This window comes from Acanthaster planci, linkage group LG03, assembly GCF_054643075.1.
Source record: "Acanthaster planci isolate LZ-2023a linkage group LG03, COTS_SCS, whole genome shotgun sequence".
Lineage (NCBI taxonomy): Eukaryota > Metazoa > Echinodermata > Asteroidea > Valvatida > Acanthasteridae > Acanthaster > Acanthaster planci.
In genome coordinates, this window is record NC_141779.1 from 21357165 (window position 1) to 21375005 (window position 17841).

General features: G+C 41.3%; 1 protein-coding gene across 1 annotated transcript; it reads left to right on the top strand.

The window, feature by feature from the left end:
- The first annotated feature begins 1343 nt into the window (after positions 1-1343).
- On the top strand, positions 1344-10553 carry LOC110973128 (galactosylceramide sulfotransferase-like). The gene is made up of 2 exons (XM_022223676.2): positions 1344-1895; positions 5080-10553. Exons 1-2 carry the CDS (start codon positions 1759-1761, stop codon positions 6347-6349), a joined length of 1407 nt encoding a protein of 468 aa, XP_022079368.2. The 5' UTR covers positions 1344-1758; the 3' UTR covers positions 6350-10553.
- Positions 10554-17841: the final 7288 nt, after the last annotated feature.

The window sequence follows — 17841 nt, forward strand, 5'->3', positions numbered from 1 at the left end:
GATACTATTACCAAAAGCATTAAGTGGCACTGATTTGGGCACGAGGTATTGGTCGCTCACTGGTTGGCGACGGCTGTTTTGTTATTCGAAGGTCGATACCTGTGATGCGTCGCTGCGCGCGATCACGACGGCTCAGATTCTGATTTTTTGTCCCCAGTGGCACGGCCCCAGCCCCCCCCCTGTGGCTATGCAACTGGTACACAGCTTATCTATATAAGCCACGGTTCATTTTCTATCAGTCCTCCTAATTTGAAAAAAAAAAGTCTGCACTGTGAACCGGGGTACGGGTGCCCATCGGCCGGACCCGAAGTTTCACTTCAACTATAGGTGTTGCCTACGGTATTATTGTGCAGGGGTGAATCCACGATGTTTGCAAAGAGTAGGTTCGCGTACTTTGTCGCCTTTGGTGAAGCCATTTATTGTTTTGCCCTTAACAGCACAAGCAAAATAAGACCCGTGCACAATTATGCTCGTTAGGAGGTCTTCCAAGTTGGCCCCTAAAAGTTGGCGATGAGCGGTTTTAGTTTTGTTTTGTTTTTGCCTTTTTTTAGGGGGGGGGTGCCGCCAACCACCCCTCTCTGGCCGGGATCTGTGCCAGGGGTAGGGAGTAAACTGATCACCTCTGGGGCAATTCACCGTGCCACCAGCATCTCAACCTACACTACAGGCACAGCAGATTGAGCACAAAAGTTAGAGAAAAGGCAGAAATAATAATAAAATAAAATTTTACAATGATGCAAGCCTATGGGCATGGCCAGGATTGTACTGGGGAGCGCTATTTCCTAGGTGGAAATTTCCAGGGGGGGCAGACCACTGGATCTGGATGAATACTCTGAAAAGCTCAACTCAGATGCTCTTCAGCAATCCTTTTATCCCAATTGTCAAAGCTTTAAATTGATTTGAGATCCTTGAACAACAATAAAACAGACCCAGAAAAGAATCCACGATGTTTGCTAGCATTGGGCAACTCCTGGCAAACTTGGAACGCTTAGTGCATCCACTGCCAGTGCAGGAGGAATGAACCTGGACTTTTCTGCGTTCGTTCAGAACTTAATCTTCTAGCCCTGAAGGAGGTACTCAATTACCGAAAGCTCGGCAATTGCATGTTTCAGAGCACTGATTTTATATTATATTCTTGTCAATGTTCTGATCACGGTGTTACGCAGCCCTTCCATATTTCTAGAAAAGAATCCAGCTGGTCAAATTAATTGTGGACGTGTTACGAAAAAGAGTACATAAAATAGTCGTTTTATATCCGGTACAACACTTCGTTGGTACCCTGCGAATACGTAATACATGTACATGACCGACCAGGTAGGCCTATGTGTTAGTAATCTTCTACTGTTAATCATACACCTTTGCCCACCAACGTCTTATAAGTCGTACGTACGTATGCCGTGACCTGAAATGTACAGTGTTTATCGCTTAGGCAGTACAACGCGCTTGAAAATTCATCTTGTCAACAATATACCGTGGACACTTTTTCAGAACAGATGGAGAATGAATTAATATGTTTAGATATTACTATTGTCGGATACGCTGGACATGCTGCTCGTTAAACGTCCGAGCTGAATGTTGGAGTGAGCAGTTGTCCGGAAATCTTCTTCTCACCCCAAGCTCCTTACACGAACGAGACGGTGTCCTTGCGGATTTTCACGGCGGCAGGTGTCCAGCGAGCGAGAGCCTGTGGTACGGTATCTAACGGTAGGACTGGGCTATTTGCGTGATCGCGTGGCACACGGCCCTGTCCTTCACACCATGAGAACCTGGACAAGATATATTGTTCTTCTCATCATTGTGACCGCAGGCTCCACGCTGTTGTACCTCAGTTTCAGCAATGGAAATGAAAACGATATTGAAACAGTTCAAGAAAATAAGCACGAAATATGGGACAGGTAACATTTCAAATTACATTGTTTACGTACTTATTGGGGGGGGGCTGCATGTACATGTAGCCTACATACAGTGCATGTTGGCCTACACCACATTGATGGTGCATCTTTTCATATAGACCTCACACACCTGTACATGTAGTGTTGTGTAGGCTCTTGTACCCCCAGAACTGTGGGGTTTGGCGTCGGCTGCGCTCCACGTTTGCGGGAGTGCAGTGGACGTCCAACCATCCTTGTACACTTTATTTTAATGTGGAAATTTAATTTGTGAAAAATACCCGTAGTTAGGCATGTATTTTCCATTGTGTTGTCCTGATACCAACAATAATGCCTCAGAATTTCACAGCATTAGAAAAATGCACAGACCCTACGAAACTCAATTTTATGGGAGGGTGTCTGAGAGACACCAATAACAGTGTCACATGGTTTCTAGTCCCCCTCCCGCGTACTGGTTATCCCCCACCCATTTACTTGCCAGCACAGATGTACGCCAGTTTCTTTAAGCTTGGATGCTATTTAAAAATATTTACCCACCATACTTTCTAGAAACCACAGGACGCCCAGAGTTATTAATTAAGCCAGGTTTATACCTGTTCAAAATTCTGTGCAGGTTTTGGTCTTACTGATCATGCTGATCATGGATCATGGATGTGTGGCTGTTGGGCATGATTGATATATCTCAGTGATAGTGCTGTGCTATAACAGCACTATCACTGAGATACGGCTGTTGAAGATTTTCCTGAGAAGGCGATGTGAAGTCCGAGATTTTGTCCAGGATCCACTGATAGCACAGGGTGATTGACATGTACACGAAGCACGCATCCACTGATCACGCCCAGCATGGCCACAGAGCAGACTCTATTTACATGTTCTGTGAATGCTGATGTACTCAGTCATTCTTTCATTGAAAAGTATGACCGTTCTCATGAAAAACAAAATTTCCCTGACTATCTTTTACTTAACATTCCAGATTGGCCTCAAATACTGTCTTATCTCATGCATATATGTGGTGCTTGAGGGCCTGCGTGCTACACTGCAATGCCAGAACAGTCACACTGGATGCACAGTGCTCATCAAACCAGTGTCTTGGTCCATGTATAGTCAAGCTTCTCTAGCATCCTTCGTGCTGCATACCCATGCACCCGATTTGATGACATTTAGTCCAGCCATCCCCTGTACTTACATGTACCCTTACATGTTTTTTTCCTTCCTTACTTTCCTTTTTAATATTGATGAGGATTGCGTATAGGCAGTACTTAAGATGGCTAAAACTAAAAGTATATTTGCACTACTTAGGTGATAAAATTTTATGGGAAAGTCGGTTGAATGCTTGTGTTTAAAAATCAGATTTTTCTGTGTATTTTTTACGTGAGCAAACGTTTGCTGGATGTGAATAATTCAGAATCCTCTTGCAATTAAAATACACTGTTAAAAACGAAACACATTACTGCATGTGATATATGCTAAGACTCGTTAATGCCACATGAAACATTTAAACCAAGTTCTTGTCGCTTTTGTCTAGTTGCTAGAAACACTGGAGTATGGCACACATGCTTCCTGTCCAGCTGGGCATACACTGATACAGAAAAATTGCAACAAAAATGGAACTGTGCACTTCCAGATGTCACTAGTTTGTTGACATCATCCGCAAAAAAACTGTCCGTGTGTGTGTAAAAGCTGATAATAAACAACTGATTTCAAATATTTGACTTTGCACAAATTACAAATTGTGCGATAGAATTAATATTTAATTTGGCCTTAACCCCTTCTGGAAAGACGCTGCGGGAATGACACTCATTGATTTTTCCCCCCTTAATTACACATACTTCCAGCCAAACATTTTATCAAATTTTATGGACTATGTGCATGAGAACCCTAATAATGAAACTGTGAACTACGTGTTCTTGTTTCACTTTGTATTTTGGCTGCTTCTGCAAAGCTTTAGTCTGCCTATGTAGAGCATGATGAATTCACGCGTAATAACATTACATGTGTGGGAACAGGTTTGAGAGGTCACACTTCTGGTCTGGTTCCTGCTCTCGTTTTGTGAGACCAAGCCTTATAAATTTGTTATAATTTTCACACAAAACCTTACCTACATGTACTTATACCCAGCAAGAAATGAGACCAAGGGGTACCCCCCAACATGTCCAATCTCTATTCCAGACTATTGTTACTTAACACATCCCCCCAAGATGTCGAAAGGAATTCCCCTGATTCCTGCGAGACAATGACCAACACAAAGCAGGGGGGGTTCTCTCCGTCTCATACCTTGCTGCATATGTGCCTTCTCACATAGACCTGTAAGTAGATGGTGTAGTGTTTCAACCTGCCTATGTATAACATTTAAACAGTGCCCTCTCAGTGGGGTAATTGTGTGCCAGGAACTAGGGCACAGGTGATTGTGAGGGATGAATTGTCCAGCCATTTCAAAGGGGGAGTGCTGACACCATGTGACACTAGGAGCGATGTTCCTGATACAAATGAACATCTGTAATATATGACACTCCAGCATAACCTTACATCAACACAGTGTATTAATGGCTTTGTTTCTCCTTGAGTGCTATTAAATATATTTTGGTGGTTGGGAACTACTTAAATTCTTCACAGTCTGCCTTCATTTTTTCTCACCAGGAAAAAGTGGGGTATGATTCAATAGCTCATCCCCCGGTCAAAAAAATGCAGAGAGTATATAACCCCTCCCCCAGGATTTATGCCCATAAGCCCTCTTTCAGTACTGGTTGGGAATCTATTAGGAAAGTTCAAGTGATGACCACTTGTCAATTTTCCCAAGTAACCTGTGCAGAAAATGTATCCTTCCTACCAGGCAAGATCGACTGGTGGTTGACAGATGTTTTTTTTTCCTTCGAGCATGCCCATTGCTGTGCCTGTGTTCCTTCTTTCCCGCATAAAAGTTTTGGAGGATTTTGACCGACTGAGGAAGTTACACATGTATTGCCCTACTTCAGTTAGCTTACAATGTGGGAATGTAATGACCCTCAAAAGTTGAAGTGCACAAACTTTGGATGTAGTTTCCCCCATTGCTGCAAGTTTTGTAGAATCGATAGGCAAGTTTGTAGAATTGGAACTTTAGTTCCAAAAAAATCTGTGATAATTGGGGTTGACTTGAAACACTGTGGTTACCCAAAAACTTTTAATTTATTTTAAATTTGCTTTTCTTCCTCAGCCAACACCAGCAAGCCCAACCAATCGGGGGAGGTCACCATGATCAGGAGGGTGGGCATGCCGGAAAGCAAAGGGAGGGATTCTTTGGTCAGTTTGCCAACATTCCAAGGTGGAAGAAGCGGGACCATGCCTGGAATGGGCTGGCCTTTGCCAATGAGGTGGAGCAGCACCGGGCAGCCTACTCCAGGCGTCCCAGCAGCAAGAGCCCATTCCTGGATCAGATGCGGTGTACGCCTCGCCACAACATCACATTCCTCAAGGTGCACAAGACAGGCAGCAGCACCCTTCAGAACATCTTCCTGCGCTATGGCCAGCGCCACAAGCTGACCTTTGTGCTGCCTCCGCAGGGCCACCACCTGGGCTTCCCGGACTTCTTCGACCGCCACCACATGTTGCCAGTGGAGAACGGGATCTACAACATCTTCTGTCACCACGCCCGATTCAGCCAGGTCGTCATGGACATCATGCCGCCCAATTCCATCTACATCAGCATCCTGCGAGATCCTGTCCATGTCTTTGAGAGCGCTTTTACGTACTTTAAAATTGCTCCACGCATCAACATGGGCAACGATGCTGACGCCATGGCCAAGTTTCTTGAAGACCCCGTCACTTATTATGAAAGTGCACCGAGCACAGTGCACATGCGCAACAACATGCTGTACGACTTTGGCGTGCCCACTATAAAATTTGATGACACGGACTTCATCGAGGAAGCAATCCAGCTGATTGACAAGCAGTTCTCCTTGATTCTGATTGCCGAATACTTTGAGGAATCACTGATCCTGCTCCGAGACGCCCTCTGTTGGCGGACCGAGGACATGGTGGTGTTCAAGATGAACACCCGCAAGAAGACAGCAGTGGACACATTAGGGACAGACTTGCAGAGCAAGATCCGCACCTGGAACAGTGGAGACACGCTGCTGTACGACCACTTCAACAAAACGCTGTGGCACAAGATCGAGCAGTACGGAACGGAGCGGATGGCCAGGGAGGTCAAGGAACTTCGGGCATTGACAGAGAGTTACTACAAGCTCTGCATTAAAACAGACACAGCCGACAGAAAGGAAGGGGTGTTTGACGTGTGGCAACCCCCAGGAGTTAAGATCAACGCCTTTGTGCTCAAGGAATCGGCCAGCCACAACCCCATCTGCGAGAACATGGTGCGGCCGGAGATTGTCTACACAGCCCAGTTGCGAGAGGCTCAGTTTCCCAATCGTTCTTTTCGGAAATTTCAGCGTAACTGGAGGAGACGAAGACCCCCGGTAATTTAGGATTTAGAAAAAAAATCTGAATGTGTAATGAAGATGCCATCCAATCCGGACGAGGAGGGTGCATCCTTGCAGGGTGCATCCCTGATTGGGGGGGACACATGTAATATTCATCCTGCTGTACACAAACAGTGTAAAGGTATGCACGTATCAGTACATGTATGTACATGTACGTGTATGTACATGTACATGTATGTACATGTACGTGTATGTACATGTACGTGTATGTACATGTACATGTATGTACATGTACATGTATGTACATGTACGTGTATGTACATGTACATGTATGTACATGTACATGTATGTACATGTACATGTATGTACATGTACATGTATGTACATGTACATGTATGTACATGTACGTGTATGTACATGTACGTGTATGTACATGTTCGTACTTCGGGCAATTTTTAGCCGCAACTTTTGTAATGCATCATACTCATAGAAAACTTGCCCATTGCATTAAGAGAATATATGCAAAGCTCTCTCTTTATTTGATTTTGTTGTACAAGCATGACCATGAATTCAGTTCTGTTTTCATCCAGGAGGGCTCTGCAGTATTTCTGCACAGGAGTGAGGAGTTGGCGCTCCAGTCGTTTTAGGTACACGTACAATGTAGCTCTGCGGATAGATCTCCTCTGCACTGTAATGCACAAACGTAGATATCTTTTGTACATCTGTGTCTGGTGTGTACACGTGCTGTCCATTCAAAGAGAGCTCAGTGCATCAGACGACAGATCACTGTGTGGGTTTTTCTGATCGCGGTCTGTGTACTTTGTTTCATGATTGCATTCTGACGTCATCTTGAGGTTTATGGTAGGTTTGGCCTGCGTGAAAAAAAACAAGGTGTGGGCAATGGCATTTTAACAGGGTACCATATTTATTTTTTGAATCCATTTATTTGAAATACACATACACTATTCATGGTCTCATCAAATACAGGAGGGGATGTTGGCCCAAAGCATGCTGCATATTAAGTATTTGATGTTTAAACCCACTTAAGATTTCTTAAAGAGTGAGTGTCAAATATACATGTTCTGTTAAAAATGTTGAGTCCTCTTACGTGTAGGGGTATCTTTTCGTATTTCTAGAGAGAGTCTGAAGAATTTTGCAACTCCATTTCCACTCGACTATTCCTTGATTTGATATGTCGAATGGGAAATTATTTCGCACAAAACATATTTTCCAGGGGGTTGAGCGAGTCTTAAAAGGGAAAGTTTATTTGTGTATTATAATTAATTGTTCAGTTCTACACGTATGTGGACATTTGTGTAAACATATATAAATATATTCTTATTAATCAAAGTAGCCAAGGATTGTTGCTTTTTTGCTTTGAATTCCAAAGAAAGAGATATATCTTGCATATTTTTATATACATACATGTAATGAACATCACGGCAGTGTTGCCTCCAGACAGTAAGTTTCAAAGAAGCAACGCTTTACTTTTTTAAAACTGACGGCAGTATTACCGGGCGTGAGATTTTTTAGACTTTTGTCTGAATTCAGACATTTCGAATCTGATAGAAAGCATTATCGGTATGGGAAGGAATGCACCCTACAGCCTTTTTCTACCCAGTTTTAGATAATGTATTTCTTAAAACTGATAATCTCATCCCTGATTACATAACGTGTACTTCATAACTGCATTTCTAGTCTACTTTTGACTCTGTACCCTTTGGTGTAATGCAGACAGGCAACTGCAGAAGAGCTGAACATTTCTAAAGCATCTTTTTTCTTTTTTGGGTGTCAGTTGGCTTACATAAACAGATCATGTAATGCATTTATAATTTATTTTGAGAGAAATGTGTGCAGCGCTGGAAAGGATAACTTGCCGAAAGTCTTGTGACCACAGCATTCACTCTGTGAACAAGTGTAGCATCACTGTTATGTGTTGCTCCGGATGTACATGTTCGCTGTGCAGATGTACTATATGCAGTCTTAGGGTGAAAGAAGGCAAATTTAGGGGACTATTTCACTATCCTCCCGTCCAAAAGTGTGTCAAAAGTTCCCACATTTAGCTTCACTTCCAAGAAAGGCCACCAGATGGTCACATTGTACATCAAGAAATTTCAATAGTTTTGCCCCCCCCTCCTCCCAAAAAGAATGCGGTTCGGGATCCGCCCTTGGGGAGTAGCCACTGCTGTCATTGTAAACCTTCTTGTCTCACTTGGGCCCAGTTTCAGGGTGCTGCTAAGCACACAGTTCTATGCTAACAGGGGCTCTGTGTGCTTCAAGAAGACGGAAGCAGTAAGCATGGCAGAATGGGCGTTTATCTCAGAGGAAAAGGTTTGCTTCTTTGTTGTTGCAAAACACTGGAAATCTCTACGTGGGCACTGTCAGCACAACCGTGCCACATATTGCCATGAAATTCTGGCTGTGGTTAGTAAGATTTTATGCGATAGTAATAGTAAGCATGACTTTTCTGCTAGCTGTTAAGCAGCTCCGTCAAATTGGTCCCTGCACACAGGTCCAGTGTTTGTTAAGACATCTTTACACAGCTCTCACAGCCCCAGTTGAGGCTCATTCAGAGATGGTTCTACCATCTCTACCACTTTGAAAAAATAGGGCAAATCTGGCCCCTTTTTAGGAGACAAAAACGTCAATTCACTTTTAAACTTAAATTTAACTGAAAATTTTCATTGAAAATGGATAACTTAATGTTGAGTATCTGGGGAATTCCCACAAGACAGCTGGTGGTATCGTAGAACATCAAACAAAATAATTTTGTATGACATATCTAATTCCTTGTACAACTGTACAGAGCACTAGAAAACTTACCTCCCTGCTAGCAGTGCATTTCTTGCTCATTTTCGTTTCAGGCTGATAGGTTGCCTCTACATCAGCCAGACATTTAGGCAGTTCTGAGATCTGCAGTTTGTGTACAATAGAAGTGGCAAGCACTAATGTTTTTAGGCTTTTCGTGGTGAAGGTGGCAAGTTAATAAGGGTTTGCCGTATTCTAAGGTTCTTTTCAGCGAGTTCCCTCCGAGAACTTTTGCATGGTGCTACTGCAGCCCTTTTACTTAACTTGAACCTTTCTCGTTAATCTTTGCTGAATGAATGTGGCATTTGTGTCAAGTTTCATGTCAACATTTATTTCAATTTCATCTCACTGTATAAAAAAATTCTGGAACAGTATGGTGTGAGGAATATCATTTGATGAAATGTTAAAGTGTAGCTGTAATGAATTTTTCTTGGACACAATTTTTCTTCAACTTCAACTTGTTTTTTTTTTTTCCAATGTATGAAAACTCTTTAACTTGCCTATTTGGTTAAATATTTTGAAATGTGTATGCTTTTAAACAGTTAAAAATATCCATGCTTTCCCGGACAAGTGAGGTCACAGTTGCTGTGAAGTTATCTAGGGAAGACAAGTTCCAGTGCATAAGCATTTCTGTTTAAGTTGTAAACCCAGAATTTACTAACTGAAAACACGTCTGAAAGAGGGATTGATGCTTCTATGCACGAAAAAAAAACAATGAATCATCAGAGAAGTGATCAATGCCAGGAAGATCTACAAAAATGGGGGACATTTTTGTATACCAACCAATGTAACATTCAGGCTTTTCCTGAGATGACATCATCGTGAATATGGAAATACTTATTAGCATAAAACTAAAAAGGTGATAACAGTGAAACAGAAGTGGAAAATGAGGTAAAGTGGGACACAGAGGTGCCTGTGGGAGGTTTGTATTCTAGAAAAGGATAAAAAGATTGCAGCTATCCCATAAGCCAGACAAAAAAAGCTGTTTTCTTATATTTGCAATTGCTAAAACTTTTAGGCAGTAAATTTTGTGTGTAAACAACCTAGTTGTATTTTTGCACTTTTCATCCAAAATAAATCTATTTAAAATGCTTTAATGGAGATTTTGTGAGGGCTTCATTAAGTACGTAGTTTCTCCCAGAGGCAATTAATGATTTAGCTTCAAACAATATGGTTATTATTACTTTGACTTTTCATTTTCACCGTTTAACTTTTGCAGTTGTTGTTTTTTCCCCCAAATAATGAATATTTATACCCTACCAGAAAACACAAGGATATCCCACAGTAATATGTCACATAATTCTATAATGTTTACTGGTATAACTTAAATTCCAATTTATGGTGTTTCCTGTTCGTGCTTTGCTTTTATTTCCATATGTGCTAGGTGCAATGGACACTTCTAGGTGCTTTTAATAAACAGAGTAGGACCTTGTGCTTTGTATTTTCCAGTCGTTTCCTGCCTCATTCCGAAAATAATGATTTCATAATATTCCCATTTGTTGGGCAAGTTATGGTTACCGAGTATCACTGTAGTTCTGTAAAATGCTTTAATTTTTCCCTGAAATTTCCACGTACTCACTCGGTTTTTTACAGTTTAAAAATCCTCCAAATTTCATCGTTTTCTCAAAACCGGTCCTTGAATAATATATAATGAAGGGTATCTCAGCCATACAGTAGATACATTTGTGATAAGCCGATGCTGTCATTTTTTAATGTTTGGTTTGGTCGACATAATTTTGAACCTTGTGCCCAAAGAATGATTTGTAAATTTTGCGTAGTTTGTTGTAGGATTTCAATCTGAGTAATTAATTGTCACACCGCGTATCTGGCCGGCTCTTTTTGGGTGCATTCCACCAAATCGTGGTATTACTACGCGCGAGCTCTTTACTTTTCCCGCGGGATTTTACAATAAGACATGCCATAATCAGGAGGGATCATAGAAATATTTCTAGAAATCCCGAATTTTAGGACTGGCAGTTTCCAGGTCGAGATACTTCTTTCATAAAACACCCAAACTTGCGGGCCTATTTTGGATAGAGGTGGGCGGCCACCTTCAGAGCTGAGTGCATAGTTTTACTACTATTTTGGGGGGTATCTTCGGGGAAAGGCGAATAAAAAAAATTACACTGGCCATAATCTTGAATTTCTGGTAAAAAACAGAAACAGAGGCCAACCTCTTCCCGAGAGTCAACAGGCGGCACCATTTCGGTCTGATTTTGCACTGTTTTCTATTGGTGCGCACCAATATATTGGTGCCTGTGGCGGAACCTGTACCCTCACCATAAAAGTTATCTACTGCCCTCTATTGCCCTTGTCTGTACATTTCACACAATACGCACAGCTAGCTACACGGGAATGCAAAGGGATGGGTCCCCAGTTTGGTGGTGTTCATCCTTTAGTCTGATAGCCAAATTGTCTTGATCATTTTGCAACTTCAAGGGCGAATCCAGGGTTGTACGCATTGAGGTCATACCCAATCCCCCCTCCCCAAATAAAGGGGATTGTTTGGGTTGAAAGGGGATTTTTTGTCTATTTCATTAGCCTTCATTAAGCGTGTAAAATGTCTAATGAACCTCACTCATCAGAACGGCCGTGAAAAATTACATGAAAAATGTCGATTTGGGTCCCCAAAACAGATCTCCCCGACGTGGATCAGTGGATTAGTCCTTGTGCAACGTTGGGTTATTTTTATAACTCAAATGACATTATTTTTTTCTGCGAGTATAGAGTAGTAAACAAATATGTCTGATTATGGTTGAAGTTAACGAGGGCACAATCCATGTACAACAAACAACTCGATGATTTTCAATTGGAAGCTTTCTGGTTACCCTATACAAGAGCAGGGTAGAATCCCTCCACATTTTTTCATGTCGTTTTTGTTGCAAATTAAGTTTCACCCGTCGAGCTCTAAGAATTTTTCCCAATAATGTCTTGCAGTCATTGTGACACCAATCTCGTGCAAATTTGACAATTTGCCCATTTTGGCATTTGCCAAGACAAGTCGGCTAAAATAGACACATTTTCCACGGGCATGCTAAATGCACGCGGGTTGACAAAGTCTCCCGTGTGGTCTTAACTTCAAATGACCGTAACGACATTACCCTATGGACTCGAAACTTCTCACATTTGTACTGATAAATGAATATCCATAATTCCATGCGAAATTTTAAAACATAAAAAATCATGGCTTAACACAACCGAGTTCCACCTCCTCTCGGCTGTGACACGGCCTGAAAAAAGTTCTTGTAGGGTTAAATGGGCTGAAATCCGCCAACTTAATGATTGTAAGAAATACATTTGAGACTACCAAACCATCAACCTGGATACTGAAGTGTGGGTCCAAGGACACTAAAACTTTTTCTTAATTTTTTGAATTTTCAAACAAAAGATTCATAGTGATGTCACATTATAATGTTACGTAGGCTGTTTCGTTTCAAACGTCCAGTTACGGGTATAGCAACCAACAATATTGGAACTCATGGTTCCATCTCTAGTTGGATATTGAACGTCGATATTGTACATTTTTTAACCCATGCAAACTCATTGGGCATAAAATAATGAAATAAGAATGATCCTTATTTATGTAGTACTCATGTCATCTATTAAAAAAATCTGATGGGCGCACTCTGGGAGAGAGACGGGAGTGTTTCCTGTTAATAATTGGGGAATCTCTTTGAACAAATTTCAAAAGAATTGTCCTCCATTTTCTGGTTGGCCGTTGCGAAATTGGTTGTAACGTCAATCAATTTTGAACACAGAGGGCGTTGGTTACGGTCCACTTTCGAGGCGCCGCAAAAGTCGTCAACTGCAAAATCTACATTTCTGCTGGCATAAACTTGAGTTTCTCGAAATAATTGACGCGAATTCTAAAAACCTGAAAATCTTCTGGTATAAAAAATGAGAAATATTGGTTGTCCACTATTGGTACTCCATATGTGCCATCCGCTGATTTTTGATTGTGGGGTTTAGAAGTTTCTAGTTGTCCACTTTTGGGCCACCTCAAAAGTCGTCAAGGTAAAATCCCAAATTTTGCTTGCAAAAAATTGTTTTGAAAACGCTTGACGCAAATTCTGAAAACTTTAAATCTACTTGCAGAAAATAAGAAGAAAAAGAAGAAGAAAAGGTTGTTCATTTGTGCAGCATCAAATTAATTTTTGCTGATGGGAATTTTAATTTTCTAGTTGTCCAAGTTTTGGGCACCGCGACAGTCGTCAAAGTAAAATAAGTCTGCTGTCGGAAAACTTACTTTTAAGAAAAAGTTTGGCAATCTGCCTCAGGTGCTAAATATATTCGCATTATTATATCACTCTGGGAAATTAAAGAATGTATTCTAAAATCGCCACATCATATTGAGATGTGACAAGCACACAAAAAACACCTCAAATTAAATGGAACGACCATATACATGTAATCTCAAAGCCACAAAATGGAGATGTAACATGCCGTGATACACAATAAATAAGAAATGTTAAATCTTTCAAACATCCAAACACAGCAGCTAGTCGGTGAAGCTGCAAGGCTGAGGATCAGTTGAACAGTATCAACACGTGAGAACGAGGGATTTCTGTTACAATTTCCGCCTGCATGCATATAATGCCGCAAAAGGCAAAAGGGGTAGGCCTACGGCAACTGATCCAGTTAGACCCGCTAAACTCGGGTAAAACGGGCTGCCGGGAGTTTTAGCCTAATGGGAGTTTCACAGCATGACGATCAGGTTTCAGAAGTGCGTTATTATAACATCCACTCAAGACGCTGCGAAAACATATCTCCAAAGAGCATGGACATTCGGACAACACTAGTTCTTACCCCAATAAGCAATGTTAGGAAACTGAATATGGGATGGGTTATGGCCTTTTTGTTGAAAACTTGTGCGAGACGAGCGCACAGTTTCTCGCCAAGTTTTAGAAATCTGGGAGAGGTGGGTCTAGGTTGCACAGTAATAAGGAAATAACCCCTAAACCTGCCAAACTGTACTCGAGCACGACGCCTTTAAAATTCAGAATCGAAAAACTTAATCGCTTTCTTCCTGGCGTGGATCATGGATGCGTGTATCAGCACATTAGTAGCTTACCGACGGTAAGGAGCAAAGGAACTCTCTAAATCGGAAAGAGTGAAATTAAGGACAAGACGTTCCAGAGTGAAAATCACTCTGAATTTAGACTGGAAAAGGCTGAAAATAGCGCCTTCCAGAGGAAGCTCGAGTGAAATTTCAATCTTTTGGAGTGAAGAAATTTCACTCCATTTCGTCTGGTCCTTAATTTCAATTGGAGGGATTGAATTTTCACTCGAACAGAGTGAATATTCACTCTTCGGAATTTAGAGAGAATGCTAGTCTGGTGTCTTGGAGTATGACTTCAAGACGTTGACAATCAGTCTGGTTCCCTGGAATCTGCGGCAAGTACAGCCTACGCACATTCGTGAATTATCTCATTGGTGATCGCACTGCAGCTGCTTCTGAGGTACATGCACGAGCGAACGTGCAAAGCTACAGCATGCACAGTGTACGTACCGGTCCCCGAGTGAGTCTGCACCGTACGCACACTGAACCCACAACGTCTTGTAAGCCAACAATAATTCAAGAAATGAGGTCCCAGCTCCATTATCGGTGTCAAGATGTCTGCTATCTGCAATCGTGTGGCTAGCGCTACTAAGGTGAAGGCCGCTCTGCAGAACGACTCGGTGCCACTTCTTACCCATACCCGGCAAGGATCAGCTTCCCGATGATAGTTCCAAATCGGCTGGGTATTGTCTCGACAGGTAAGATAAGGTGATCGGAAACGGCAGAATTAACGAGACGCGCAGAGCGGTTCAGCTTCGCTGGCTGTTCTTGATAATTGGGAGAGAATCTTTCATTGCGAAGTGCAGAAACCGTGGTTCATGCATCATACGTCACCCGCATTGTTTGATCACAATGGGGGTGATGGAAGGGAATGACATTCAGTTCGTTTACCACACGGAGCCCCACGAATAGCCGTCCAGTGATCGCATTAAACATGCAATCTTTTCAGTAAATTTGCAGTCCTTACTTTCATGACCCGCTACAATTTATACTGCCAAAATGGGCAAAAATTGCTTTGATTTATCGTATGCCCTTCCCCAAAGACCTCTCAAACCCTTTCAGTTCTGTGAAAGGAAAACATTCCAAAGCTACAATGGTAATTCTGGAACGAAATACACCTTTTAAAAAGTAAGAAAAAAATGAATTGTTGATAAAGGAACATTCATTTGTATAAATATTATGATCACAAAATATTGCAAATTTTGGTTGTGAAGAGCTCAGATGCAGCAGTGAGCAGGAGTGAGTTTTCCAAGTATAATGTAACGGTAACTAAGGCTTGTGAAAAAGTTAAATTGTAACCAGGACATCTTCTTTAAAGGCAACGACCTTGCCAGTTTAATCTTAAAAGAATCTTTCTGAAAGGCAGGGATTGAAACGTGTTGCCCTCCATTGATGTCTCTGCATTTTGTTGAAGTTTTTACGAAGTGAAAAAAACCCACGAAATCTTGCCAAATGGTCATTCTGAGGGAAACATCGTGTTTGAATATACCAGCCATTTTAGTAAATACTAATGATCGCTTCTATGTTTCGGATTGAGGATTTTTTACAAAGTCGTGAAGTGTAAGACTTGAAAAATACTAATCCATACTTGGTTGCAGATATATTGTTTTAATTAGACAGTAATTCATTAATAAAATTATTTTTCACTTTGTGAAAACAGGAAAACTCGAAGGTCTTTAGTTTGCCCTTTTTGATTGCTTTCTTTTCGTGAAAAATTATGCAAAAATATATGCCCTGTTAACAATGTGCCTTTTTTCACTTTGTGAAAATGGAGAAATGCAGAAAACAAGCTTTTTGTTAGTTGTTTGTTTACAGTTACTAGAAAAGTAAACAACATTTTTTTGAAACTCTGCCCATTTGTTCTTTGGATCAAAAGAAGAAAATTGGTAGGAAAAACTCCAAATCAAAAAATTATCGATTATCCAGGCTTTTTCACATTGTGAAAACACCCGACAATTTGCATGTTGATGAGATCCAGTTGGACATACTGTCAGTGTCAATCAACCATGTTGAAGTATAGTACATGTACATTCCGTTTAATGTAGTCAGTGAACAATTTACTGCAACTTCTGTGTTTCACATTTTCCCAAAGCATTTTATTGTATGATGGAGCAATGTACATGTATGCGTATCTGATGATGAGGTCCCAGACCATCAAACTCAACAAAATGTTTTAACGAAAACCATAGTCTTATTGAAAAGAAAAGATGCGCTCTTTTGGAGTTGGTTATAACTTAACTTGCAGCTCTCAGGGTGTGTACAGACTGTAATAAAATTAGAAAATTCAGGACTGTTTGGGTTAATACAGTCATGAAGCAAGCATCTCTGAAAAGTAGGCCTATCAAGGTTGCAAATGAGCATGTGCATATATCTCAACACATGCAGTACAATGCTCATGCATTTGCTTGTGCCTGGACAAGAATCAGAAATACATAACCCACAGACGGAAGGAAGGGAGAATATACCGGTGCATGTAGTAAGCCTACATGTAATTAGCAGTACAGCGTTCCACTGTACACTGTACATTAGTTGGTACACCCCCTCCTGCAGAGAGCTCGCTTGGCACCCCGCACACATGATCCATTGGCCAGTTGCAGGTCTTCAAACATGCAACAGCACCTGCCGAGGAAAAAATGACGCCTTGCTGAATGGCATTTTGACAAACACCTCATAATGCTCATAAATGGATTGCATAAGTCACACATCTTGAGGACTTTTCGCCTGAAAGTGTTGAAGATTATCAGGGGTAATTTTATAAATCTGGGGGCTATCTTTGTCCCTCTTCCCTGCCACAGGGCATGATTTGTGTCAATTCTGTGCATGTATTTTAGGTATAAAGTGAATTTCCAGATCTTTTCGCGTAAAACTTGCTTCAAGTCATTTCTGTAGATTCTTTGATGGCAAAGGAAACCTGTAGACTTATAAATTCTCATTTCAGTTTTCAGTCATTCTTAACATAACAGAACTTAACTTAGGGTTCGCCCTATGTAATTTGGATGGCCCTACTTGTGCATGTGCTTTGTGTCATTGCGTACATTTCCTGTTTTAAGTATGCAGGTCACTTGAAGGACAACCTTAAATTGGACCGATCAAAATATTTTTAGTGTGGATGTTGCACACTTACAGTGTACGTGTATGTACATATATGTCCACAAATGTATTCATTGTACAGGTACATGCATTGACAAGTAGAAAGTTGTTATCTGAGAAAAAAAATCTATTGCTATTTTTTTTCCATGGCTCAAGCTGGCCCAGTCTGAATAATGTTAGGGCCAGGTGCTCTGTCTGTTAGAAAACTTATGCTAATACTTAGGTAAGGTGCAAGAATAGTTATACAGTCTTGTAGATTTGTGTTTAACCACCACAGATCCTGTCGGTCTGGAAACATTGATTTTTTTTTTCACATTTTAATCAAGATATTGGACAAAGGGAAATTTCACCAAAGCAAGGCCACTGTGGATCGTTACAGATATTTGGTAGATATTGATTGTGGCACTAGAATATGGCTTGGGTACTGCCAGTGTGAGGAAATCCATGGGTCAGGTGTCAGTCAGAAGTCTCAATGACCTCCGGGACTGAGCCTGGAAGTCCAGTGTTCTCATACGTGTATAATCCAGGCCAGATTTCTCAATTCAGCTTTCATGGTCTGCTGCAGGAAGTCACCAGTACG

Bases quoted from the DNA above. Each gene is read 5' to 3' on its own strand.
- LOC110973128 (XM_022223676.2), top strand. From the start codon at position 1,759: ATGAGAACCTGGACAAGATATATTGTTCTTCTCATCATTGTGACCGCA. The intron at 1,896-5,079 runs GTAACATTTCAA...TTTCTTCCTCAG, and splicing joins AAGCACGAAATATGGGACAG to CCAACACCAGCAAGCCCAAC.